The sequence below is a fragment of the Equus quagga genome, chromosome 4, assembly GCF_021613505.1.
Source record: "Equus quagga isolate Etosha38 chromosome 4, UCLA_HA_Equagga_1.0, whole genome shotgun sequence".
In the NCBI taxonomy this organism is placed as follows: domain Eukaryota; kingdom Metazoa; phylum Chordata; class Mammalia; order Perissodactyla; family Equidae; genus Equus; species Equus quagga.
Genome location: NC_060270.1, coordinates 24400151 through 24426288, shown reverse-complemented (window position 1 = coordinate 24426288; position 26138 = coordinate 24400151). Strand labels below are relative to the sequence as shown.

The window sequence follows — 26138 nt, the reverse complement described above, 5'->3', positions numbered from 1 at the left end:
GAAAAAGACAAGAATGCCCACTTTCACCACTTCTATTTAACATATTACTGGAAGTTCTAGCAAGAGCAATGAAGCAAGAAAAAGAATTCAGATTGGAAAGGAAGAAGAAAAATTATCTTTGTTTACAAATTATATGATCTTATATGTAGAAAACCCTAAAGATTCTACAAAAAAAACTGTTAGAACTAATAAATTCAACAAAGTAACAGGATACAAAGTCAATACATAAAAATTAGTTGCATTTCTGTACAACCAGCAATGAACAATCTGGAAAGGAAATTAAGAAAACAATTCAATTTACAATAGCATCAAAAAGAGTAAAATACCCAGGAATTAACTTAACCAACGAGGTGAAGGACTTGTACAATGAAAACTTCAAAACAATGACGAAAGAAGTTAAAGACATTAATAAATGCAAACACATCCCATGTTCATGGATTGAAATATTTAATATTGTTAAGATGTCAATACTACACAAAGTGATCTACAGTTTATCCCAGTGACGATTTTTACAGAGATAGGAAAACTTATCATGAAATTCATATGCAATCTCAAAGGACCCTGAAGAGCCAAGACAATCTTGAAAGAAAAGAACAAAGCTGTAGTGTTCATACTTCCTTATTTCAAACTTACCACAAAGCTACTGTAATAAAAAAGTGTGGTACTGGCATAGAGGCAGACCTATAGACCAATGGAAAAGATAGAAAGCCCAGAAATAACCCTCACATATATAATGAAATGATTTTTGACAAGGATGTCAAGACTATTCTATCGGAAAAGTACAGTTTTTTCAACAAATGATGACAGGAAAACTGGATATCCACATGCAAAAGAATAAAGTTGGACACTTACCTAACACCATATACAAAAACTAAAAATGGATCAAAGACCTAATTGTAAGGCTTAAAACTATAGAAGTCTTAGAAGAAAACATAGGGCAAAACCTTGATGGCATTGGATATGCCAATGATTTCTTGGATATGACACCAATGACACAGGTAACAAAAGAAAAAAATGGGCAATTGGAAACTTCATGAAAATAAAAAACTTTGTACATTAAAAGACAATATCAACAGAGTAAAAAGGCAACACAGAATGGGAAAAAATGTTTGAAAATCACATATCTAATAAGAGATTAACATCCAGAATATGTGGAGAACTCCTAAAACTTGACAATAAAAATACATACACCCCAATTAAAAAAAACGGGCAAAAGTAAATACAGATTTCTGATAATTGGAGAGAGGAATATCTGCTTATAAAAAGCATATGTTGGTTTGTTTTGTTTTTTCTTTCTTGATGGATGGTATGATGGAGCTCTGAATATAAAGGAATAAATACATGATTTACATTACTTTGGAAAAAAAACGGGCAAAAGACTTGAATAGACATTTCTGAAAAGAAGATATATGAATGGCCAATAAGCACATGAAAATACATTCAACATCACTAATTATTAGGGAAATGCAAATCAAAGTTACCATGAGATACCACCTCACACCCATTAGAATGGCAACTATCAAAAAAAAAGAGAAAATAACAAGTGTTGGCAAAGATGTGTGGAAATTGGCATACGCGCACTGTCGGTGGGAATGTAAAATGGTACAGCCATTGTAGAAAAGAGTATGATGGTTCTTCAAAAAATTAAAAATAGAATTAGCATATGATCCAGCAATTCTGGGTATATACCCAAAAGAACTGAAAGCAGGGTCTGGAAGAGATATTGGTATATCCTTGTTTACAGCAGCAATATTCATAATAGCTAAACCATGGAAGCAATCCAAGTGTCCATCAACAGTTAAATGGATAAACAAAATGTGCTATGTACATACAATGGAATGCTATTTAGCCTTTAAAAAGATGGAAATTTTGACACATGCTACAACGTGGGTAAACCTTGAAGACAAGTCAAATAAGCCAGTCACAAAAGAACAAATACTATATGACCCACTTATGTGAAGTACTTAAGTAGTCAAAATCATAGAGACAAAGTAGAAGGGAGGTTGCCAGGGGCTGAAAGGAGGCAGAATGGGGAGTTAGCATTTAATGGGTAGAGTTTTAGTTTTACACGATGAGTTCTGGAGATGGATGGTGGTGATGGCTGCACAACATTATGAATGTGTTTAATACCACTGAATTGTACACTTAAAAATGGCTAAGATGGTAAGTTTTATGCTTTGTATATTTTACCACAATAAAAAAATTGAAAAAAAACCTCCCAAAAGCTATTATCTTAAAAAAATTTTTAAAAAGAAAAAAAAAAAACCTCAGCCAAACAAAAGGGAGAGGAAGAGCATAAAATTCCGAACAGTAGGATAACAGAACACCAAGCAGCCAATTTGTAATGGTTACAGATTAACGAGGAACGATGTTGATGAGATGTTAAAACACTCATGTTACAGTAACATGTATCATATTATTGTTGTAATGTATTTATAGATATACACACAGTTGGGAAAAGCCTAGAAGGGAATGAACCAAACTGTTAAGAGTGGTTATCTCTTCTGTGGTAGGATTCTGGGTGATTTTTATGTCTTGCTTGTTTATATTTTCTAAAATGAGCATGTATTAAGAAAAATCAGTAGAAGTTTTTAAAAATTAAATCAACGAAGACAAAACCCTGCAATCTCAGGTGAATATGTTAAACATCTTACAGGAGAGAGATGAAGGAAGGGAGAGGTTTTCACAGTCTAATCTAATTCAAAGCTAAATTTATTAAATACCTAGCTTCCCCAAATCACTCAGTATGAGTGTGCAATATATTGGGGGACAGATTTTAGTTTCTGGGTTTTTATTTTAATTGTAATTGAGACTATCAAAAGGTAGCTCTTTTTCCTATTTTTAAAAAAATGGAATCAATTGAGTAATTTTTCTCCCCAACTTGATTTAAAACATTAACCCCAAACTCAATATCTTAAAAACCAAAGGCTAATTCCCATTAAAATTCGAGCAGCATGCCAATGGTGAGAATACTGTCGTTCTTTATTAATAGTATTATCTCTTCCATCGAGTAAACCACTATGCGCGAAATAAAACCAAAATCCCAGCTAAGGAGCACCATTCTGAGCTCGAGGGCCACAGTGAATAATTTGAAACTGCCATCAGAAGTACTCAAAGGTAATGAGACCGAGGATTGATTTTTATTGACTATCAAGAACAAACTCATTCAAAATGACACACAAAACACCGAACTAAAAACACAAAGCCCAAATCCAAGGGCCGAGCACGATTCCTTCTGGCACCTATCCGCCCTCTACCCTAGTCCCCTCCTCTGGCCCCGGCGGGTCCCTGTCGCCACTTGCCCCCAGGTGATGCAGAGCAGCTGTCCTCCACCAGACGCCCTAGCAACAGCACCATGAACTCAGTTCCTTCGGGCGTTCAGGAAGCCGGCTTCTCCGTGCCCAGCGTCCCGGCTCCCGGCCCCGCCCCCGCGGGGCCCCGCCCCCTACCTCTCCATGCCCCGCCCCCTGCCCGCCGGGCCCCGCCCCAACCTCTGGGCCCCCGCCCCCGGACCCACCTCTTCCCCTCGCCCCGCCCCTTGCCCCGCCCCGCCCTGGCCCGCCGGGCCCCCGCCCCTTGCCCCGCTGGGTCCCGCCCAGACCTCTGGGCCCCGCCCCAGGCCCCACCCCCGCCCCGCCCCGCTCGCGTTCTGCGGGCTTCTCCGGCCCTCCGCCCTGTGTGACGGGCCGGGGCCCGGGCCGGGAGGGGGTCTATTGCGCACGCCTAGGGCGCCCGGCTGGAGGATGGAGAGAGACCTCGGCGGCGCGCCAGAGACTGTGAGGCGCGGCGTTCGGCGGGCTCCTTCCCGGAAGCGGAAGCTCGGGGGGCGGGCCAAGCGGGGCCGGGAGTCTGCGGCGGTTGATTCCTTTTACCGTGAGGTTTTGCTTCACTGCGTCTGGGCTTCTTTGAGGCTGCGAGAGATGGTGAGGTCCGGATCTCGACCGGGCCAGGTGAGGGCTGCGCACCTGAGGCGTCCGCTGGGGGCGGGGAGAGGGACTGAGGGGGCTCTCGGGCCGGGAGAAGTGCAAAACTGTTTGAAAAAAATAAAAACAGAAACAGCGCGTCCGCAGTGGAAATGCTGGGAAAGGGACGGCGGGGGCCGCCTCGTCCTAACATCCCGACACAGCCGCCCTGGCCGTCGATGCGAGTTCATTGTGAACCGCTGTGGTCCTCCGGGGCGCCGGCTTTGGTCTGGGGCCCGGTTCGCGGCCAGCCTCCGCCGCGGGGTCGGGTGACTTCACCTCTCCGAGCCTCGGTACGTTGTTGCATCAAATCCAGGTTCTCGGCTCTTCCACCGAGTCCTGCTGTTAGCTGGTCTTCCGTCACAACTGCTGGTGTTTTACTACTGGTGAAGAAAGCTCTGCCAGTTAGCTCTGCCTTTAGCCTCAGCCCTCTCAAATGCACGCCCTTCGTTGGACTAAATGATTCTCTTTTCTCCTTAAAATCCGACACTGGCACATTTCTTTTTCAAGATAAAATCTCAGTCCTTTGACCTGTCAACACAGTCCTTTTTTGATCGGGCCGGTGCATTCCTTCCCGCCCCGATCCCAGTAATACCCAGCCTTGTTGGGTCTGTCCTGCAGTGCTGTGGCTGCCCCGCGCCCTCTCCTGTGTCCCCGCCTTTGCGCTTTCTGTTCTGCCCAGAGAGCCCTTCTGTCCCTGCTAGCTCCACTTTCCATCTCCTGCCCCTCAGCTCCAGGGCGGCGTCTGGAAGCCTTGCCTAGCACTCTCACATCCCCATTGTTAGGGTCCCCCCTTTTGTGCCCTGTACTGACCTTTATCCACCCACTTTTCCAGGCTAGAGACGTTGCTAATCCTCCTCCTGCTACTACACTATTTCTGTTTTTGAGGCCCAGGCCGGCACCTGGCACAGAGTAGATTTTTTTAAAGTAATGAATCAACTAGTCCTCACACAGACCCTCTACTTAGAGTGATCTTACTCCTCCTTAAAAAATCCACCCTTTTTTTTTTTTTTTTTTCGGTCTTCATTTATCACCTCCCTTGTAATGCTGTCTTCCCTATTAGTATGAGTTTTACACTTTTTTTTAAGACCTGGCTCAAGACTTTCTTCATGAGCACTTCCAGACCAGCCCCACCATTATGGATCTCTCTCTTATATTGAATGAACTCAGAATATGTGCAAGGGGGAATGGGGGGAAAACATGGTTTTTGTAGTCATAGATTTAAATTCCAATTCTGCCACTACTGTGGTGTAGTAGTAAGCACAGTCCTTTTTGCTTTTCTGAGACTCCTTTCCCTTGTCTATGAAATAGGTATAAATATGTATAAAATTCTGCCTCAAAGAGTTAGGGAGGTTAAATGAGAGAACCTGGTAAAATACCTATCTCACACTTGGCATAAATGTGCAACAGTATTTACTCCCCTTAGAAACTAATAATCCATATGAACGCAGATTGGAAGCTCCAGTAGCAAAGAACACGTCTAGTGCCTAGATCTTGGTTTCTGAATACCATTGTTCACTAAAAGGCTTCTTGGAGAGATGGTCAACTCCAGGGCTGAGGCACAGAGATTATAAGATGAGCCTGGATACATCAAGATGAAAAGCTCTGTGCAGCAAAGGAAACAATTAACAGTAAAAAGGCAACTTACGGAATGGGAAAAAATTTGTAAACCATATACCTGATCAAGGGGTAATATCCAAAATATATAAGGAACTCTTACAACTCAATAGCAAAAAGCCAAATAACCAGATTTAAAAATGGGCAAAGGAGTAGAATAGACATTTTCCAAAGAAGACATACAAATGGCCAACAGGTATATGAAAAGATGCTCAGCACCACTCATCATCAGGGAAATGAAGATCAAAACCATAATGAGATATCACCTCACACCTGTTAGGCTATTATCAAAAAACCCCAGAAAATAACAAGTGTTGATGAGGATGTGGAGAAATTGGAGCCGTTGTACATTGTTGATGAGAATGTAAAAGGGTGCAGCCACTGTGAAAAACTATATGAAATTTCCTCAAAAAATTAAAAATAGAACTACCATAGGATCCAGGAATCCCACTTTGGGTATTTTTCCAAAAGAATTAAAAACAGGATCTTGAAGAGATATTTGCACTCCTGTGTTTATTACAGCATTATTCAACAATAAAGAAGTGGAAACAACCTAAATGTCCGTTGATGGATGAATGGATAAAGAAAATGCACTATATACACACAATGGAATATTATTCAGCCTTAAAAAAAGAAAGAAATCCTGCCATATGCAACATGGATAAATCTTGTGGATATTACGCTAAGTGAAATAAGCCAATCACAGAAGGACAAATGTTGCGTCATTCCACTTATATAGGTATCGAAAATAGTCAGACTCATAGAAGCAGAGAGTAGAATGGTAGTTGCCAGGGGATGGAGGGAGGGAGAAATAGGGAGTTGCTATTCAATGGGTATAAAGTTTCAGTTATGCAAGATGAATAAGTTCTGGAGATAAGCTGTACCACATGTCTATAGTTAACAGTACTTATTGTACGCTTAAAAATTTGTTGAGAGGATAGATCTCATGTTAAATCTTCTTATAACAATGAAACAAAAAATCAGCCTGGAGCACCATGTTGCAGAAAGTAAGGTCTAGCTCAAAAAATAATGGGAATTTGTTAAAATGAAACAGGAGCTGGTTTGAAGAGACTTCTACTGACAGAATCTGGGACAATTTGAGCATCAAAATAAATAATGGTATTAATGGGTCATAACTCATTGAGTAAAACAGGAATCAATGAGTCCATACTAACAAATGAAGAAGGAAAAGTGCTTCGCTAACATTGAATGCCAACTAATAAATGTAGAAGGAATTATGTAAGTTAGGAAAATCACCATTTGACAAGCAATTGATTAAAGCAAGAATCGTTAATGGATGCTAAAACGACTGGGTGTAAGTGTGATGAATAGGATGTCTGCATAATCTCAAAGTATCTCTCCACAAATGCTTAATACTTACAAAGGTATAACCTTACAGTGAGAAACCTGGCAGGGACCATCTTAAATAATCAAAGTTTGCATCACCAGTAGTGGGACAAACTGACACATCATATGCCTACTCATATTGTGTTGAAAAGGACACAACCTTCCTTTTGTGGTATTTCTGCCAAAAATGTACCACCTGAATCTAGTCATGAGGAAACATCAGACAAGTATAAATGTCCAGAGGGACAGTCTTCCAAAATAACTGGCTTATACTCTTTAAATATGTCAAGATTGTAAAAGACAATGACTGGCAACCCAAGGAACTGTTCCAGATTAAAGGAGACTGAAGAGATATGAAAGCTTAGTGCAACACAGGTCCTGGATTGGACATGGACCGGATTGTTTTTCTATAAAGGACAGTATTGAGATAATTGGCAAAATGTGAATAAAGTCTAGAGTAGATTGTAATGTGGTATCAAGGTTAATGTCCTGATTTTGATAATTATACTCTGATTATGTGAGACAGTGACCTTGTCCTTAGGAAATATTTAGGAGTAAATATTTAAATGTAAAGGGGTATCATGTCTGCAACTTACTCTGAAATGGTTCAGACAAAAAATAGTACCATGTATATATTTTGAGAGAGACTGGCAGATGTAGTAAAATGTCAATAGTTGGGGAATCTGGGTGAAGTATATACAGTTCTTTGTACTATTACTTCAAAATAAAAAATGCAACAGAAATTTGAAGGAAGTGTGCCAGTATGACAGTACTGTTGCAGGGTGCTTTTATCCTGGGTAATTTTCTTTATCTGATTTTCTGTAATGTGACCTCATGTGATTGGTTGTTTTTTTGAGGAAGATTAGCTCTGAGCTAACATTCGCTGCCAATCTTCCTCTTCTTACTGAGGAAGATTGGCCCTAAGCTAACATCTGTGCCCATCTTCCTCTGTTTTACATGTGGGACGCCTGCCACAGCATGGCTTGCTAAGCGGTGCATATGTCCGCGCCTGGGATCTGAACTGGCGAACCCAGGGTCGCTGAGGTGGAACATGCGAGCTTAACCATTATTCCACCTGGCGGGCCCCCTTGTGTGTATATTTTTTTGAAGAAATAGTATATATAATCTTACAACTATGCCAGACATTTATCTCAGACAGTATACTTTTTTTTATTTTTGAAAGATAATAATTGTGGTAGTTGTTTTTGGACTTAGCAGCACCATAGTTTGGGTTTTTATTATAGTTCTGACCAGGACACCACGATAGATACACTGAAGGGAAAGACCGTGAGAGTGTCATGCCAGGACCAGTGGAGCTACGTGAAGTGGGATCTTATTTCCTACATTATTGGTTCTCGCTGCTGGCTTCATGACTCCATCATATTCCAAGTTATCTCAAGGAGTATAAACTCTGTCAACTCAATTTATAAAATGTACTCTGAGGAGCATTCTTAGAAAGAAGGAGTACATATTCAAGCAAATAAGCAAATAATAGAATATTATATAATTCCAGAAAGTTTAATAGTTACTGCTCAAAGCTATCTTGGGATGAAACATGTAAACATGTCAAGAAAAATCATAAATGTAACTGCCGACAGTGACTACATCTGAAAGGTGAAATGAGGGAGTGACTAGGGAATTTAACCATGTCTTTTAAAAACTAAATTTCAAATAGAGATTATGTTTATCTGATATAAAGTTATTAAGATATAAAAAGTTATACCATGGAAAGTCTCCCTTCTTGCTCTGTCCCCCAGATTCTTTTTCTCTCCTCAGACGCAACTATAATTAACTATTTCCTGTGTAACTCTCAAGATATTAGATGCACGTAAAAACAAAAGCGTATTTTTTCTTCTACACAAAGGGTAGCCCACTTTTGTTACTTTTAAAATAAAATTAAAAAAAAAATCGCCACATGTGTTTAAAAAGAAAACTTGAGAGAATGAGATATAGATAAAGAGGAATGGTAGAGTTTTCATGTGTTGGTCTTGTCAAGCATTCTAAGGAATGTGGATAAATAGAATCAGAGTTCCATGGACTTTGTTCTGCCTTGAATTAACTTAGATATTTTGAAGAATTTGGGCAAAGTAGAACATGTTCAGTGAATGAGTATAATCCAAACTTACGTAGTAGGTACTTCTGGTTAAAATAGTGTCTCAACTTCACTTTCAGCTTACATAGACTTGAGGAACAAATGTATATGTTGCTTGCTTGACATTTTATATAGAAGAAATAGTTTGTGTATGAATCCAATTGTAATTGTGGATTTTTAGGATATATCACATTTATAAAAAACTAATAACATGGTAGGTACATAAAGTGCAGTATTATTCAGCCTTAAAGAAGAAGGAAATTTTAATGCATGCTGCATCATGGAAGAATCTTGAAGATGTTATACTCAGTGGAATAAATTAGACACAAAAGGACAAATACTGTATGATTCCACTTATATGAGCTTAAACAAGTCAAATTCATGGAGATGGAAAGTAGAAGAGTGGTTGGCAGAGGCTGAGGGGAGGATGAGATGGAAGTTATTGTTTAACAGATACAGTTTCAGTTTCTGAAGATAAAAAAGCTCTGGAGATGGGTGGTGGTGAAAGTTGCACAACACTGTGAGTGTATTTAATGCCACAGAACTGTACACTTAAAAATGGCTAAAATGGGGGCCAGCCCAGTGGTGCAGTGGTTAAGTGCGCACGTTCTGCTTTGGCGGCCAGGGGTTCCCTGGTTCAGATCCCGCGTGTGGACCTACGCACTGCTTGTCAAGCCATGCTGTGGCAGGCGTCCCACATATAAAGTAGAGGAAGATAGGCACGGATGTTAGCTCAGGGCCAGTCTTCCTCAGCAAAAAGAGGAGCATTGATGGGAGATGTTAGCTCAGGGCTAATCTTCCTCAAAAAAAAAGGCTAAAATGGTAAATTTTATGTATGTTTTATCATGATAAAAAAAGAAAGGAAACATTTTACGTTTTGCCAAGACAGCATACTGAAAATATAGTAGAGAAATATTTGTGTATCTACTAAATATAATGCATTATGTCATAGGTGTTATCTTCAGGAAAGCAGACTGGACCTTCTAAATTAACAAATGGAAAGAAAGGGTAGGTACTTAAAGAAGTTTTAAACTTCAGGAAATCTCAAGAGGTTTTTCAGATCTTTGGGCTGAACTGAATTTTGCCTACCCCAGAAAACTAGGTGGGTCTCTCCCTTCTCAAAACTCTGGGGAGGAACCTTCCATATCTACCCATGTTGATCAACTGTTTAATAGACTTTAGAATCTTCATTAAGTCCTGTATAAATCCATCTCATACGTGACTGGATGAGCTTTCTTATCCAACCTTTACTGGAAAGAAAATGACTATTTACACTATATTTTGGGGAAAAAAATTATATGTAAAAAATTTTAACAAACTTGTCTTCTAGGATCCATTTAAGAAAGACATCACATTTTAATGCAGATTCTGGCTATCCCATCCATTCTGATTCAGAAAGTCAGGTAAGAGTAAACTGAATAGATGCGATATACAGTATTCTAATTAATCCTCAGGTAAAACCTAGGAAGTGGGAATAAAAATTCAAAGGTAAAGTATTAATTGCCCTAAGGAAGTATGAAGGCTTTTTGCTTTAAAACATGTTTTCCAGCAATAATAATTACTTCTAAATAAAGAAATTTTAAAACTACATAATTTCTTTTTTCCTGCATTAAAATTTTATATACAAATTTCTAAATGACCTTCTCCTTACAGACTGAAACCGTACAAGGGCTTGATGGTTGTGCTTCTTTGCTGCGGGACATTTTGAGAAATGAAGATTCAGGTTTTATTTTTTAAGCTTCTTTGCTGATCACATTTTCTCAATTAAGTAGTTCTCTTAATGCTAATGAATTTTTGTTTGAATTATTAATAGGCTCAGAAATAGCATATTCAGAAAATAGATCTAACCCCAGACCTTTAGAAGGCAAAAGATATAGATCTAAAAAGAGAGGATGTGGAAAACATACTGTTCCTTCAGCAGTCCGGAGAGAAATTTGTAAGTGTTTCTTCTCTTATTTAATTAAATATAATACTTAATTCTGAGGGTTTTGATAAATTATCAGGATTGTGGAGTTGGTCTTTCGGTTTAATAATGTACTGGTTATTCATGTGTATGCATGCTTATGCTTCTCTTTCTCTATTCAGCTTCTAATCGCTGAGTAGTTACTTGGTTTACCATCACTTTCCCAAGAAGAAAAGTAGAAAAAAGTGACTGGGTTTTGCAGGAGAAAAGGTTTAAACTCAGAATGATGTTTGGAATGTATATAGAGTTATCTTTGTTCTCCCTGCTGCTTGTTTCCATAGATAATCACAAATTGGTTGGGTTTCTTGTGTATACTTATTGTTTTAAAATTATTTTGTGTGTATATATCCAAAGTAGTTTCAGTAGCTCAACTTGCTGAGCTGCACAGTTAGAATACATGGTACATAAGGGCGTAAAATTCCAGGTTGGATAGATATGTAAGGAAAGAGGGCCTGCCACTGATTGATGATGAATGTTGTCAAGGATATTTTACACTCTCACAGTTAACTTGCTGACTTAATCAAATATAATAATTCAGCAAATATTTATATAATTCAACAATAATGTGGTAATAAGCCAAAGTTTAGAATAAGCAGGGTTTGTTTATCTTGTCCCTTGGAGGCCTGTAGAACAGGATAGCCTAAAATGGAGACGAAAAAGTCCACAATTCTGAATTCAGGTGGACAAGAATGCAGCTAGCTAGTTCCACAGTTCAGGTGGGCCAAAAATGTTAGCACAGCAGTGCATGCTTAGATTCAGCTTAGGCAAGGAGTGAAGTCTAGACAATCATCTACAGTAGTAGCCCTGGATATTAAGCGATCAGGATCCAGGCAAAGAGGCTGAGAAAATGAGGGTAGAACATTCATAGGACTAAAGGCTGATGTTCCAGATGGTCTTGAGTCGGAGAACTAGGGCAGAGGAAACAACTTACTATCCCTTCTTGGAGACTAGTCACATTTAGCCTCTTATTATCTTGACCTGCACTGTTTAAGATGGTAGTCACTAGCTACTTATGGCCGTTGAGCACTTGAATTATGGCTAGTACAACCAAGGAGCTGAATTGTAAATATTATTTAATTTTAATTAATTAAAATTTAAATTTGAAAACCGATACTTGATCCAGTTATTAGAAAACTTTTAAGTATGTTTGGAATAACTTGGTTATGTGAATCTACTTTTTCAACTCTAAATTTTATTAAATCTAAATACAATGAAGTATTTCTGATAAAAATTTAGCATCCAGATTGAGATGTGCTTTGTGTAAAATGCACACTAGATTTAGAGGATTTAACACAAAAAATAAAATATCTCAATTTTTTAAGTTAATTATATGTTGAGATGCTAATATTTTGGATATATTGATTTGAATAAAATATTATAAATTAATTTTACCTATTTCTTTTTACTTTTAATATGGCTACTGGAAAATTTCAGATTGTCTATATGGTTTACATCATATTTCTATTGGACAATACTGGTCTAAACCAGGAGTCAGCATACTATACCAGTTTTATTTTCTAATGTTTAGTTATTTTATTTATTTTGCAAATAAAGTTTTATCAGAGCACAGCCATGCTAATCCATTTATGTATTTTCTGTGGATGCTTCTGTGCTGCAGTGGCAGAGTTGAGTAGTTGTGATAGAGACCATCTGGGCTGCTAAGCCTAAAATATTTATTCTCTAGCCTTTTAAGAAAAAGTGTGCTAACCCCTGGTCTAAACTCTTCAAGCAGAGGCGTATTTATTGGGGCCCAGTGGACAAGGAATAGAGTCATAGCACCAACTGCCTGTTCCTGCAGTCTCCTACTTTTTTCCTTAAGGCAGCTTGTTTCTTGTCCAGGGTAGCCTTCCTCAAGGAACTCTCATTGGAATGTATGTGGCTGACAATGGTGCCTTGGTAGCAACTTGTTGGGTTCCAGCTTAACTGCTTATTAGTCTGAGTTCCAACAGGAAACAGATGGCAGCACTCAAATTAAGATAATTCAAGGAGGGTTTATTTACAAAGAAACTCATTACAAAGGTTTGTGTATAGGGAAACCTCAAGAGATTGTGCTAGCAGCAGCAGCAGAGCTGTTACCATCCCTAGGCCTTGGGGGATGAGGCGAGGGAGAGGTTGCTGGGACTCAGAAAGAGATGCTGCTGTGTAGAGTAGGCTGCTGTGAGCCGAGCAGTGAGCCTCATTTAAGTAACAAAGCCAACCCAAGGTGGCCTCATAGAGAGGGAGTTGGGAATAACACTCTGACTTTATGCTTCTTCCTTTCCTTGATAATACCAAGACTCCCCTTGGATGGGGCCCAGCCAGAGCCCTGTTCATGAAATAAGTCAGAGGGAGAAAGTCAAATACTGTATGATCTCACTCATAAGTAAAAGATAAAAACAACAAACAAACACAGAGCAACGGAGATTGGCTTGGTGGTTACATAGGGGACAGCCGGGCAGGGTGGGGGGGAAGAAGGGGGAGGGCAAAAGTGGGTATTAGGCTCACATGTGTGGTGATGGAGCATAATTAGTTTTTGGGTGGCGAACATGATGTACTCTACACAGAATTTTAAATATATTACGATGTACATCTGAAAACCGTATAATGTTATAATCCAATGTTACTGCGATAAAAAAAAAGACAAGAAAAAATGTACATCATGTCTGGGATTTGATTTTCAGTCTTACAAGCTAAATAAGTTAGCCTTCCTATGTCATGGATGTTGGCAGGATTAAGACTCCTGGGTCAGAGACAAAGGACTTCATTACTCACAGCACAGCAAACAGCATGTACATCAGCATATTTGTGTTGGCTCCCCCCTTGCCACCAGTTCCCATGGGGGTGATGTGATGGACCCAGATGGATGCTGCGCATGCTGTAGGTTTAAGTTTCAGCAGTGGAACATCGATTTGGGGAATCTCGCTTTGGTAGTAAGCAGTAAGCAAGCCTGTACTTATCTTAAGGGGAAAAGTAACCTTATCCTTCAGAGTTGCTCACTACAAACACAACCCTAAGAAATGGCCCAGGTGAAGAGCTTAGGTCAAGGCCTTACTTTCTTGGTATACCCCGCAAGACATGTAGGAGCAGAAGAGACCCTTGAAGGAGTGTCTCTTAACAATGTAATCCGTATAGATCAGCATCCCAGGGAGAGCAGGGTGGAGATGAGTAGAGGATGCATTTGAAGGAGATGAGGGACATCTGGCATTCTGGGTCACTAATAAGTATTAAATTCTTATTTGGATTAGATTCAGATCAGCAGTTGTGGCCTGTGATAGGATATAACATTCTTATCGTCCTTTCCCCTACACTTTCATCAACAGAAGGAAAGACCTACTTCCCCTAGGATAGTCTCCTTTACAGTTGCAGCATTAGAAATTAGTTCTCATTGACTTATTTACTCTCAAGGTTGACTCATTAGAAACAGAAGCCTCCTCCCTTTGTTCATTTGCTCTATCGTTTTTAGTTTACCAAACTGTAGCACTATCTAGAAAAGATCATCTTTTTTTGTCTGTAGTGGGTAGCGTTAACCAGTACAAGGTTTTTGCTTTGTTATCACAGGCTCAACAATATACAAAATGACACTCAGCCCTTGCTCTCTTTTCCATCTCTCCACAAGTGAGGTAATCATAAATAGAACTTTAAATAATCTGTTATAGCATGTTGACTAGTATCTGTGTATCATTCTAATTTTAACGCATATTATCTTCCTATTTTATGTTAACCATCTTCTGTGGTGTGATCTCCTTATGTACTTTCTGTCTGGGATCTGCCTGATCATTGAGTGGCTATGGAGGCAAGCCCGCCCATCTTGGTACATACTGGGAGTAAGGAGGCAGAGAGGCAGTTCCGAAAGTGCCTTGAACTTTCTTGAGAGTATTCCTGACATTTAAAGAGAAAATATATTTTTTTTAGTAAGCAACTTTTTACATTTGATAACTGTGTTGACTGCTATGGGCACATAACTCTGCTTTCAGTAACATACGTAATATTGCTGCCCTCACCTTGGGGAGATAAACTACTACAGGCAGAATTTTTTTTTTTATTGAAGTCATAATAGTTTACAAAATTGTGAAATTTCACTTGTACATTGTTATTTGTCCATCACCATATAAGTGCTCCCCTTCACCCTTTGTGCCCACCCCCACCCTCCTTCCCCCTTGTAACCACTGAACTGCAGGCAGAATATTTTGAGCACTGATTACCCCCATCAAGGCCAAGTGTTCTTTTATGTATTTCCGCTTATAATAGGCACCTAGCAGCTCTTACCTGCAGTAGATGTGTGTTCTGTATTTGGGTGGAGGGATTATTCTTAGCTGTCAGACAGTGCTTGAGCATCCAAGAAACAGTGCTGAAGGGCAGCTAGAATTCAAGGACTGAGAAAAGTTTTGTAGATTGAGTAAACGAATGCATCCCTTTTGTGAATTCTGGTTATCAACTGACCCCAATTAGACACATTGCCATCCTAATCTATTAGGTAAAATTTTCACGTAGGGTACTTTAGTATAATGAACAGGAATGAGAAAATATACTCATTTGTATTTGTGTAGTGACAGGTTCATTTTGTTGTTGTTGGTTTTTTAATTTTGAAATTGTATAGTAGTAATATAAATTTAATTTAATTTAATTTAATTTAATTTTTTTGAGGAAGACTAGCCCTGAGCTAACATCTGCCAATCCTCCTCTTTTTGCTGAGGAAGACTGGCCCTGAGCTAAGATCCGTGCCCATCTTCCTCTACTTTATATGTGGGACGCCTACCACAGCATGGCTTGCCAAGCAGTGCCATGTCCACACCTGGGATCCAACCGGCGAATCCCGGGCCGCCAAAGCGGGAACATGCGTGCTTAACCGCTGTGCCACTGGACCAGCCCCTCCCCTGCCCATTTTTTGATCAGGTTGTTCGTTTTTTTTGTTGTTGAGTTATATGACTTCTTTCTGTATTTTTGAGATTAACCCCTTGTTGGATATAGTATTTGCAAATATTTTCTCCCAGTTGATGGGTTGTTTTTTCATTTTGATCCTGGTTTCCTTTGCCTTGTAGAAGCTCTTTAGTCTGGTGAAGTCCCACTTGTTTATTTTTTCTTTTGTTTCTCTTGCCTTGAGTAGACATGGTATTTAAAAAGATCCTTTTAAGACCAATGTCAAAGAGTGTATTGCCTATATTTTCTTTAGGAGTTTTATGGTTTCATGTCTTACCTTCAACTCCTTAATCCATTTTGAGTTCATTTTTGTGGATGGTGAAAAATAATGGTCTACTTACATTCATTTGCATGTGGCTGTCCAGTTTTCCCAACATCATTTATTGAAGAGACTTTCCTTTTTCCATTGTATTTTCTTGGCTCCTTTGTTGAAGATTAGCTATCTGTAGATGTGCGGTTTTATTTCTGGGCTTTCAGTTCTATTCCATTGATCTGTGTGTCTGTTTTTGTGCCAGTACCATGCTGTTTTGATTACTGTAGCTTTGTAGTATATTTTGGAGTCAGAGATTGGGATGCCTCCAGCTTTGTTTTTTTTCCTCAGGATTGCTTTAGCTATTTGGGATCTTTTGTTGCCCCTGTAAATTTTAGGACTCTTTGTTCTATTTCTGTGAAGAATGTCTTTGAGATTCTGGTTAGGATTGCATTAAATCTGTAGATTGCTTTAGGAAGTATGGAGATTTTAACTGTATTTATTCTTCTAATCCATGTGCATGGAATATCTTTCCATTTCTTTATGTCATCATTGATTTCTTTCAATAACGTCTTATAGTTTTCATTATCGTTCACCTCCTTGGTTAAATTTATTCCTGGTATTTTATTCATTTTGTTGTGATTATCAATGGGATTGTATTCTTGAATTCTCTGTTAGTTCATTATTAGAGGATAGAAATGCAACCAATTTTTGTAAGTTGATTTTGTATCCTGCAACTTTGCTGTTGTTGTTGATTGTTTCTAATAGTTTTCCAATGGATTCTTTATGGTTTTCTATGTATAAAATCATGTTGGCTGCAAACAGCAAGAGTTTCACTTCTTCATTGCCTATTTAGATACCTTTTATTTCTTTTTCTTGCCTAATTTCTCTGGCCAAAACCTCTAGTACTATATTGAATAAGAGTGGTGAGAGTGCGCACCCCTGTCTTGTTCTTGTTCTCAGAAGGATAGCTTTCAGTTTTTCCCCATTGAGTATGATGTTGGCTATGGGTTTGTCATATATAACCTTTATTATGTTGGGGCACTTCCCTTTTAAACCCATTTTATTGGGAGTTTTTATCATAAATGGATGTTGGATCTTGTCAAATGCTTTTTCTGTGTCTATTGAGATGATGATGTGGTTTTTATTCCTCATTTTGTTAAGGTGGTGTGTCTCATTGATTGATTTGCGGAAGTTGAACCATCCCTGCATCCCTGGTATAAATCTCACTTGATCATGGTGTGTGATCCTTTTAATGTATTGCTATATTTGGTTTGCCAATATTTTGTTGAGGATTTTTGCATCTATGTTCATCAGCGACATTGGCCTGTAATTTTCCTTCTTTGTGTTGTTTTTGTCTGACTTTGAGATCAGGGTGATGTTGGCCTCATAAAATTAGGAAGTTAGGAAGTGTTCTATTTTCTTCAGCTTTTTGGAATAGTTTGAGAAGGATAGGTATTAAATCTTCTTTGAATATTTGAATTCAAACATTTGTCTTTGAATTCTCCAGAGAAACCATCTGGTCCTGAACTTTTGTAAGGGAGATTTTTGATTATTGTTTCAATTTCTTTAACTTGTGATTGGTCTATTCGGATTCTCTGTTTCTTTTTGATTTCAGTTTTGGGAGGTTGTATGAGTCTAAGAATTTATCCATTTCTTCTAGATTGTCCAATTTGTTGACATATAGTTTTTCATAGTATTCTCTTATAATCCCTTGTATTTCTGTGGTATCTGTTGTAATTTCTCCTCTTTCATTTTTCATTTTTGTGTGTGTGTGTCTGAGGAAGATTGGCCCTGAGCTAACATCTATTGCTAGTCTTTCTTTTTTTGCTTGACGAACATTATCACTGACCTAACATCAGTGCCTGTCTTCCTCTATTATATGTGGGACGCTGCCACAGTGTGGCTTGATGAGCAGTGCATAGATCTGCACCTAGGATCCGAACCTGAGAACCCCAGGCCACCAAAGTGGAGTGTGCAAACTTAACTGGGCCAGCCCCCATTTCTAAGTTTATTTATATGAGCCTTCTCTCTTCTTAGTGAGTCTGGCTAAGGGTTTGTCAATTTTGTTTATCTTCTCAAAGAACCAGCTTTTAGTTTCATTGATCCTTTCTACTGTTTTTTTGTTTTTATTTCACTTATTTCTGATCTAATTTTTATTATTCCCTCAATCTGCTGATTTTGGGCTTTCTTCTTCTTTTTCTAATTCTGTTAAGTTTAAGACTGCTTATTTGAGATTTTTCTTGTTTGTTAAGGTGGGCCTATATTGTTATGAATTTCCTACTTAGGACTGCTTTTGCTGCATCCCTTATGAGTTGGTATGGTGTATTTTTGCTTTTGTTTGTCTCCAGATATTTTCATTGTTGTCGGGAAAGGTTAGCCCCGAGCTAACACCTGCTGCCAGTCCTCCTGTTTTTGCTGAGAAAGATTGACCCTGAGCTAACATCCATGCCCATCTTCCTCTATTTTATATGTGAGACGCCTGCCACAGCATGGCTTGGTAAGTGGTACCATGTCCACACCTGGGATCCAAACCACCGAACCCTGGGCAGCCAAACTGGAACATGCAAACTTAACTGTTGCGCCACTGGGCTGGCCCCGTCCAGATATTTGTTGATTTCTCCTTTAATTTCTTCAGTGATCTGTTAGTTGTTCAGTAGCATGTTGTTTAGTCTCCACATATTTGTCACTTTCCCAACTTTTTTCCTGTAGTTGATTTTGAGTTTCATAGCATTATGGTTGAAAAAGATGCTTGATATGATTTCAGTCTTCCTAAATTTATTGAGGCTTGCCTTGTTTCCCAACATATGGTTTATCCTTGAGAATGTTCTGTGTGCACTTGAGAAGAATGTGTATTCTGCTGTTTTTGGATGGAGTGTTCTATATGTATCTATTAAGTCCATCTGGTCTAGTTTTTCATTTAATTCCACTATTTCCTTGTTGACTTTCAGTCTGGATGATCTATCCATTGCTGTAAGTAGGGTGTTAAAGTCTCCTACTATTATTATGTTGTCATTAATATCTCCTTTTAGGTTTGTTAATAGTTGCTTTGTGTACTTTGGTGCTCTTTTGTTGGGTGCATATATAAGTGTTGTGTCTTCTTGGTGGAGTGTCACTTTTATCATTATGTACTGCCCCTCTTTGTCTCTCATTGCCTTTTTTATCTTGAAGTCTGCTTTGTCTGATATAAGTATGGCAACACCTGCTTTCTTTTGTTTACCATTAGCTTGGAGTATCATCTTCCATCCCTTCACTCTGAGCCTGTGTTAGTCTTTACAGCTGAGATGTATTTCCTGGAGGCAGCATATCTTTGGGTCTTGTTTTTTACTCCATCCTGCCACTTTGTGTCTTTTGATTGGAGAATTCAATCCTTTTACATTTAGAATTATTATTGCCATATGAGGGCTTAATGCTGCCATTTTATCACTCATTTTCTGGTTGTTCTGTATTTCCTTTGCTTCTCTTCTCGTGTATTTGGGACTGCCAATTCAGTTTGGTAGTTCTCTATGATGGTATTCTCAGTTTTCTCTTTATTTATCATTTGTGTCTCTGTTCTGATTATTTGTTTAGTGGTTACCATGAGGTTTGTGTTAAAAATCTCCTAGCTGAGGTAGTCTATGTTCTGATAGCCTCTTATTTCCTTAGGCTAAGCCAATTCCATCCCTTGCCTCTTCCCCTTCTAAGTTATTATTGTCACAACTTATTCCATCTTGTATTGTCAATTTGTGATTAAAGTGATGAGATTATATTTATTTTTGGTGTTTTTCTTCCCTTTGTCTTTAATGTTGTAATTAAGTGTTTGCTAATCTGTTCTAAGAGAGATCTGCAATTTTCTGATTTTATCTGCCTATTTATCTCCTTGCTCAAAGCTTTGTAAACCCTTTCTTTTTTGTTTCAGGTATGAGGGCCTTCTCGAGCGTTTCTTGTATGGGGGATCTTGTGGCAATGAACTCCCTCAGCTTTTGTTTATCTGGGAAAGTTTTTATTTCTTCATCGTACCTGAAGGATAATTTCACTGGATGGAGTATTCTTTGCTGAAAGATTTTTTTTTTTTCTGCTTTTTCCCCCCAAATCCCCCCCCAGTACATAGTTGTATATTTTTATTTGTGGGTCCTTCTAGTTGTGGCATGTAGGATGCTGCCTCAGCATGGCCTTGTGAGCAGTGCTATGTCTGCGCCCAGGATCCGAACCAGCGAAATCCAAGGCTGCCGAAGTGGAGCGTATGAACTTAACCACTCAGCCATGGGGATTGCCCCTGCTGAAAGTTTTTGTCTTCCAGAATTTTGAATATATCATTCCACTCTCTCATAGCCTATAAGGTTTCTGCTGAGAAATCTGCTGAAATCTTGATAGGGGTTCCTTTGTAAGTTATTTTCTTCTGCCTGCTGCCCTTGATATTTTTTCTTTGTCGTTAACTTTTACCAGTTTTACTACTATATGCCTTGGAGAAGATCTTTTTACATTGATGTAATTAGGAGTTATATTTGCTTCTTTTACTTGTATTTCCAGCTTCTTCCCCAGGTTTGGGAAGGTCTCAGCTATTATTTCTTCAAACAAGCTTTCTATTCCATTTCCCCTTTCTTCTCCCTCTGGAATACCTGTAATCCTTATGTTGCATTTCCTAATTGAGTCAGACATTTCTTGGAGAATTTCTTTATTTCTTTTTAGTCTTAGTTCTCCTCCATCTGCAGCATTTCTATATTTCTGTCCTCCAGGTTGCTAATTCTTTACTCCATAATATTGGCTCTGTTATTCAAGGACTCTTGATTTTTCTTTTATCTCATTCATTGTGTTTTTCATATCCAACATTTCTGATTGGTTTTTCTTTATAGTTTCAATCTCTTTTGTGAAGAATTCCCTCCGTTCATTACTTTTGTTCCTAATTTCATTGAACTGTCTCTCTGAATTTTCTTGTAACTTGTTGAGTTATTTTGTGATAGGTATTTTGAATTCTTTATCATTTAGCATATAAGTTTCTGTGCCTTCAGGATTGATTTCTGGCTGCTTGTCATTTTCCTTCTGGTCTGGAGTACTTTTTTTTTACATGATTTTCCTTGTGTTTTCAGACTTTAGAATTTTGGAATAAAAGCTCATTTTTCTTTTTTTAAAGATTGGCACCTGAGCTAACATCTGTTGCCAATCATCTTTTCTTCTTCTTCTCCCCAAAGCCCCCCAGTACACAGTTGAATATTCTAGTTGTAGATCCTTCTGATTGTGCTATGTGGGATGCCACCTCAGCATGGCTTGATGAGTGGTGCCATGTCTGCAACCAGGATCCAAACTGGTGAGACGCTGGGCTGCCAAAGTGGAGCACACAAACTTAACCACTGGGCTATGGGGCCAGCCCCGCTATGAAGAGTCTTTAAAAAACATTTGGGAAGGGCATCTTATTAGACAGGGAAGTAGATTTTGATGCTGATCGATCTATAGAGTAGTGCTATGTAGAAACCTTTGTTGTTTTCCATGTATTAATTTGTTAATACCAGGCTTCTACTTTGTACTACTTTGTTTGTAGACTAATACGAGACACTATGGGAGAAAATAATGAAGTATAAGATACAGTCCTGCCTAAAGAAGCTTATAGTTTAGTCAGATAGACAAGAGAATGAAAGATAAGGAGTATGGTGCAATTTGCAAGTGATATTCGATTTGTATAGACAATATGTGCTGTGAGGTGGTGAAGAGCAGGCACTGGGCCGGAATGATTGGAAAAGGCTTCATGGAAGAGAGAAACCTTCAGATGAGCCTTGGTGAGTGCGTAGATTGAATTGGAAGGAATGGTTCATTGTGAGTAGTGCTATAGGAAGATGAGAAAAGCTTGTTGAGTGTCTCAGTTGGCCTGACTGGAATGAAAAATTTGAGTTGGGGTTGATGGGAAGATGGCTGGAAACGTAGGCTGTGGTCAGGCTTTGGAGACTTTAAGTGCCAGGTTAAGATTTTGTCTGAGGGTCCAGTGTGTAGATTAAGTGAACTTTTTAGGTTTAATTTTTTCTTTTAACATAATCAAAGCATCAGTATTGTTACAAAGCATTCTGTCTTTCTCATTCCATTTTCCCCTAAGAGCGTGAACTGGACAAGGAGCAAAATGAAAGAGTTTTATTGGATTTTAGAGACAAATAGCACCCTTAAGAGGGGTCTTATAATTGAAGGAGAGATTTTACAAATAGCATTTAATAGAGATTTTAATGACATACTATAGATAATTTTTGACTAGGGAACTTACTTAATTCATTCCCTACTTTAAAAAAGTATTTGAGGGGCCCGGCCCCATGGCCGAGTGGTGAAAGTTCCATCTGCTCCACTTCGGTGGCCCCGGTTCATGGGTTCGGATCCTGGGCGCAGATCTATTCCACTCACCAACCACGCTCTGGAGGTGTCCCATATACAAAAAAATAGAGGAAGATAGGCACAGATGTTAGCTCAGGGCTAATCTTCCTCAAGCAAAAAAAAAGAGGAGGATTGGCAACGGATGTTAGCTCAGAGCAAATCTCCCTCAGCAAAAAGGAAAAAAAAGTATTTGAGGTGATTTTCTTTAGGGGGTGATAGTGGTAAAGCCCTTCTGTAAAGTATATGATGAATTGAGCTACTTCTGAGAGTCTTTTTTCCTCAATATCTTATGGTAAAAGTTTTTGAAGAATCATATTTCAAGAACTTTTTTCCTTCTTCCATGTTAGTATCTTCAGATAATAAGAAACAGGTACCAAATGAAGCTTCTGCTGGAAGTGAAAGAGACTCATCAGACGTCGTACAAAATTGGTCATTGCAAGATCATTATAGAATGTATTCACCCATAATATACCAAGCCCTCTGTGAGCATGTGCAGACCCAGATGTCGCTGATGAATAACTTGGCTTCAAAGAACAGCCCTAATGGGATTTCTGCTGTACCTTGCCACAGTGTGTCTGGTTCTGGTTAGTATGAATGATGTTTTAAAAAGCATGAATATAAGCTCTTCTTAAGTTGCTTGGTTATCATATAAGCAGTATGAGATGTGAATGACTTTTTTTTCCTCTTGCCTTTTAGAATCTCAGGCAACTCTCCATTCTGGTTATGGCTTATCTACTTCCACCCCAGTCCGGTTACCTCAGCAGCCACCCTGCCCTCCAATGGTTCATTCTGTGGGTATAGTTTATATACTATACAAGTAATTATTTGCTTTTAGAAATTGTCATCTTGGGGCCGGCTCTGTGGCCAAGTGGTTAAGTTTGCACACTCCGCTTCAGCGGCCCAGGGTTTCGCCAGTTTGGATCCTGGGCATGGACATGGCAGCACTCATCAAGCCATGCTGAGGCGGCATCCCACATGCCACAGGTAGAAGGACCCACAACTAAAAATATGCAGCTATGCACTGGGGGGGCTTTGGGGAGAAAAAGGAAAAATAAAATCTTAAAAAAAAAAAAGAAATTGTCATCTTAAGAGGGAAAAGTGAATTTGCTGATTATATCTTAATGCCCTAGGATGTAAAGACCAATTATTTTTTCAAGTTATATTTTATTAGAGAAGTTTTACCTATTTATTAAGGACAATGGTGAGGAGGGAAAAGGGAAAGAAATCAGTAGAAAAAAGAAATTGCCCATACCCACCACCCAAGCCCAGTTGCTGTTATCACATTAATAGAATGCTTTCTAATCATTTGCTTGCTTGCTTGCTTTTTTCTTTCTTTTTTTTTGGTGAGGAAGATTGGCCCTGAGTTAACATCTTTTGCTCATCTTCTTCTTTTTTGCTTGGGGAAGAGTAGCCCTGAGCTAACATCTGTGCCAGTCTTCCTCTCTTTTGTATGTAGGTTGCCACCACAGCATAGCTTGATGAGTGGTGTAGGTCCATGCCCGGGATCCGAACCCACGAACCCCAGGCCACCAAAGCGTAGCACACCAAATTTAACCACTGTGCCACTGGGCTGACCTCTCATTTTCTTTCTTTTTAAAATGTATTCATAATTAAATGTATGCAGTTTTATATACTGCCTTTTCACTTAACATTTTATTGTAAACATGTTTCTCAATTGATATATACCTTTTGTAAATTTTTAGTAAGTTGTTAATATTCTATTCATGGATATACTCTAGTCTGTGTAACTACTCCCCTATGGTTAGACATTTAAGTAGCAGTCAGTTTTTTACTACCGTAACATTTCTGTAGATATGTTTGTGCAAAAGCTTTTTGTTATGTTTGAGTTTATTTTCTTACAGTATAATTTCCCAAATTGGAAGTTTGTTTTAGTACCAAAGTGGACTGATTTTTGATGCCTTTAAACCATGTATGATATTTGCAAACAATCTATTTTACCATAGCTTCATAATGTTCCCATATTGCAGAGTGGACTAATTAAGCTATAAAAAACTAGAATATTCTGCTAAGGGGAAATCCAGCTTACTCACTGATGATCTGTAACTCTACCCTGAAAAAGTCCTGTTCTTATGTTTCCGGTTTGAGTTTATTACAGTTAATGTCTACAAGTCACTACTCACATTTTTGAAGTCTTAACTTGTTTTTTTTTCTTTAGGAAGTTCAGACTGATGGTGACAACCAGTTTGCACCACAGGATAAAACAATTTCTGTGGACTGTACTGATGTCCAAAAGAATTCCTTCAGAACCGGTCTCGGATTTCCACGTAACCTGTGCAAAACTGACAAACCAGTTGTTCCAACGTTTCAGCAGCTGGGTCTTGCTGATGGGATTCTGCCACAACAAGGAGTTTCTAAGGAGCCAGACTTACTGAAGTGTTTCCAAACATACATGAATCTATTGCATTCTCATCCAGACAGTCAGATACGCCAAAGCCCCACTCTATTACAGCCAGTTTTCTTGGCCACTAATGAAGAAAAATGTGCCAAAGAACAAATTGGAGAGGTCACAAGTGAAGGAAAGGATTTAAAGATATGTGTGCATGATTCAAGAATAAAGGATGTGCAGAAGGCAAAAAATATGAACCAGAGTGCTGAAAAAGTTAGAACTATCAAGTATTTGTTGGGAGAGCTCAAAGCCCTGGTGACAGAACAAGGTGAAGAGCCTGTCTTTAATTTTCTGTAGCGTGGTGTTAATGCTGAATAGCAGCCTCATAGTATTTAGTCAGCGTTTAAATTTAGGATAACTACCTGGAGTTTGTGGTATATTTGGGGAAGTAACCCAAACCTTTTTGTCCCCTTTTCAGTTTGCTTTTGGGATTTTTTTATTAAATGAAGAAAAATGTCTTAGGTGGAGTTAGGAAACATTTGAGCCAGGTTGTATTCATTTGTTTTCATTGTGTGTGTATATTCTAAATAATGGCTTTTGCTTGGAATGAGTTACAGATTTCTCATCTAGAAAACACAGTAATTGATTGTGGAAGCACTCATTGAATACCTAATATTTGCAGACTGACAAAAAGAAATACCAAATCTTAAAATGTATCTATAGGAATACAGCACTATTAATCCAAAGGTTTAATATATTAAAATCTATATGCTTTTACACCTTCAACTTATTACTGTTCTCTTAACCAAATTCTCCATCATGGCAACAACAATAATCATAGTAACAATATTAGCTATCATTTATTGAATAAATGATATCTATTGGCGTGAGGGAGTGCCCAGTGCTGTGCTAAGTTTTTTATGTTCGTTATCTCATTTAATCCTCACAGCAACCCTATGAGGTACTGATATTGCCCCCATTTCACAGATGAGGAAACTGAGACCTGGAGAACAGTCTCATTTAATTCTCTCAGCAACCCTATGAGGTACTGTTGTTGTCTCCATTTAACCATAAAGAAGTCTAGGCTTGGGGCCGGCCCATGGCTGAGTGGTTAAGTTCACGCACTCCGCTTCCGTGGCCCAGGGTTTTGCTGTTTTGGATCCTGTGCACGGACATGGCACCGCTCATTAAGCCGTGCTGAGGCAGCGTCCCACATGCCACAACTAGAAGGATCCACAACTAAAATATACAACTATGTATTGGGGGGCTTTGGGGAGAAAAAAGAAAAATAAAATCTTAAAAAAAAAAAGTCTACACTTGAAGGGTTAAGTAATTTG

General features: G+C 38.8%; 1 protein-coding gene across 1 annotated transcript in view; it reads left to right on the top strand.

Moving 5' to 3' along the window:
- The first annotated feature begins 3722 nt into the window (after positions 1-3722).
- CCDC14 (coiled-coil domain containing 14) overlaps positions 3723-26138 on the top strand; it is a 44885-nt gene continuing 22469 nt past the window's right edge. The window contains exons 1-8 of the mRNA XM_046659769.1: positions 3723-3950; positions 9971-10026; positions 10349-10421; positions 10672-10741; positions 10832-10954; positions 22802-23038; positions 23151-23245; positions 24631-25129. Coding sequence (XP_046515725.1) covers positions 3744-3950; positions 9971-10026; positions 10349-10421; positions 10672-10741; positions 10832-10954; positions 22802-23038; positions 23151-23245; positions 24631-25129 — 1360 coding nt within the window. The 5' untranslated portion in view covers positions 3723-3743. The remainder of the gene's footprint in view (positions 3951-9970; positions 10027-10348; positions 10422-10671; positions 10742-10831; positions 10955-22801; positions 23039-23150; positions 23246-24630; positions 25130-26138) is intronic.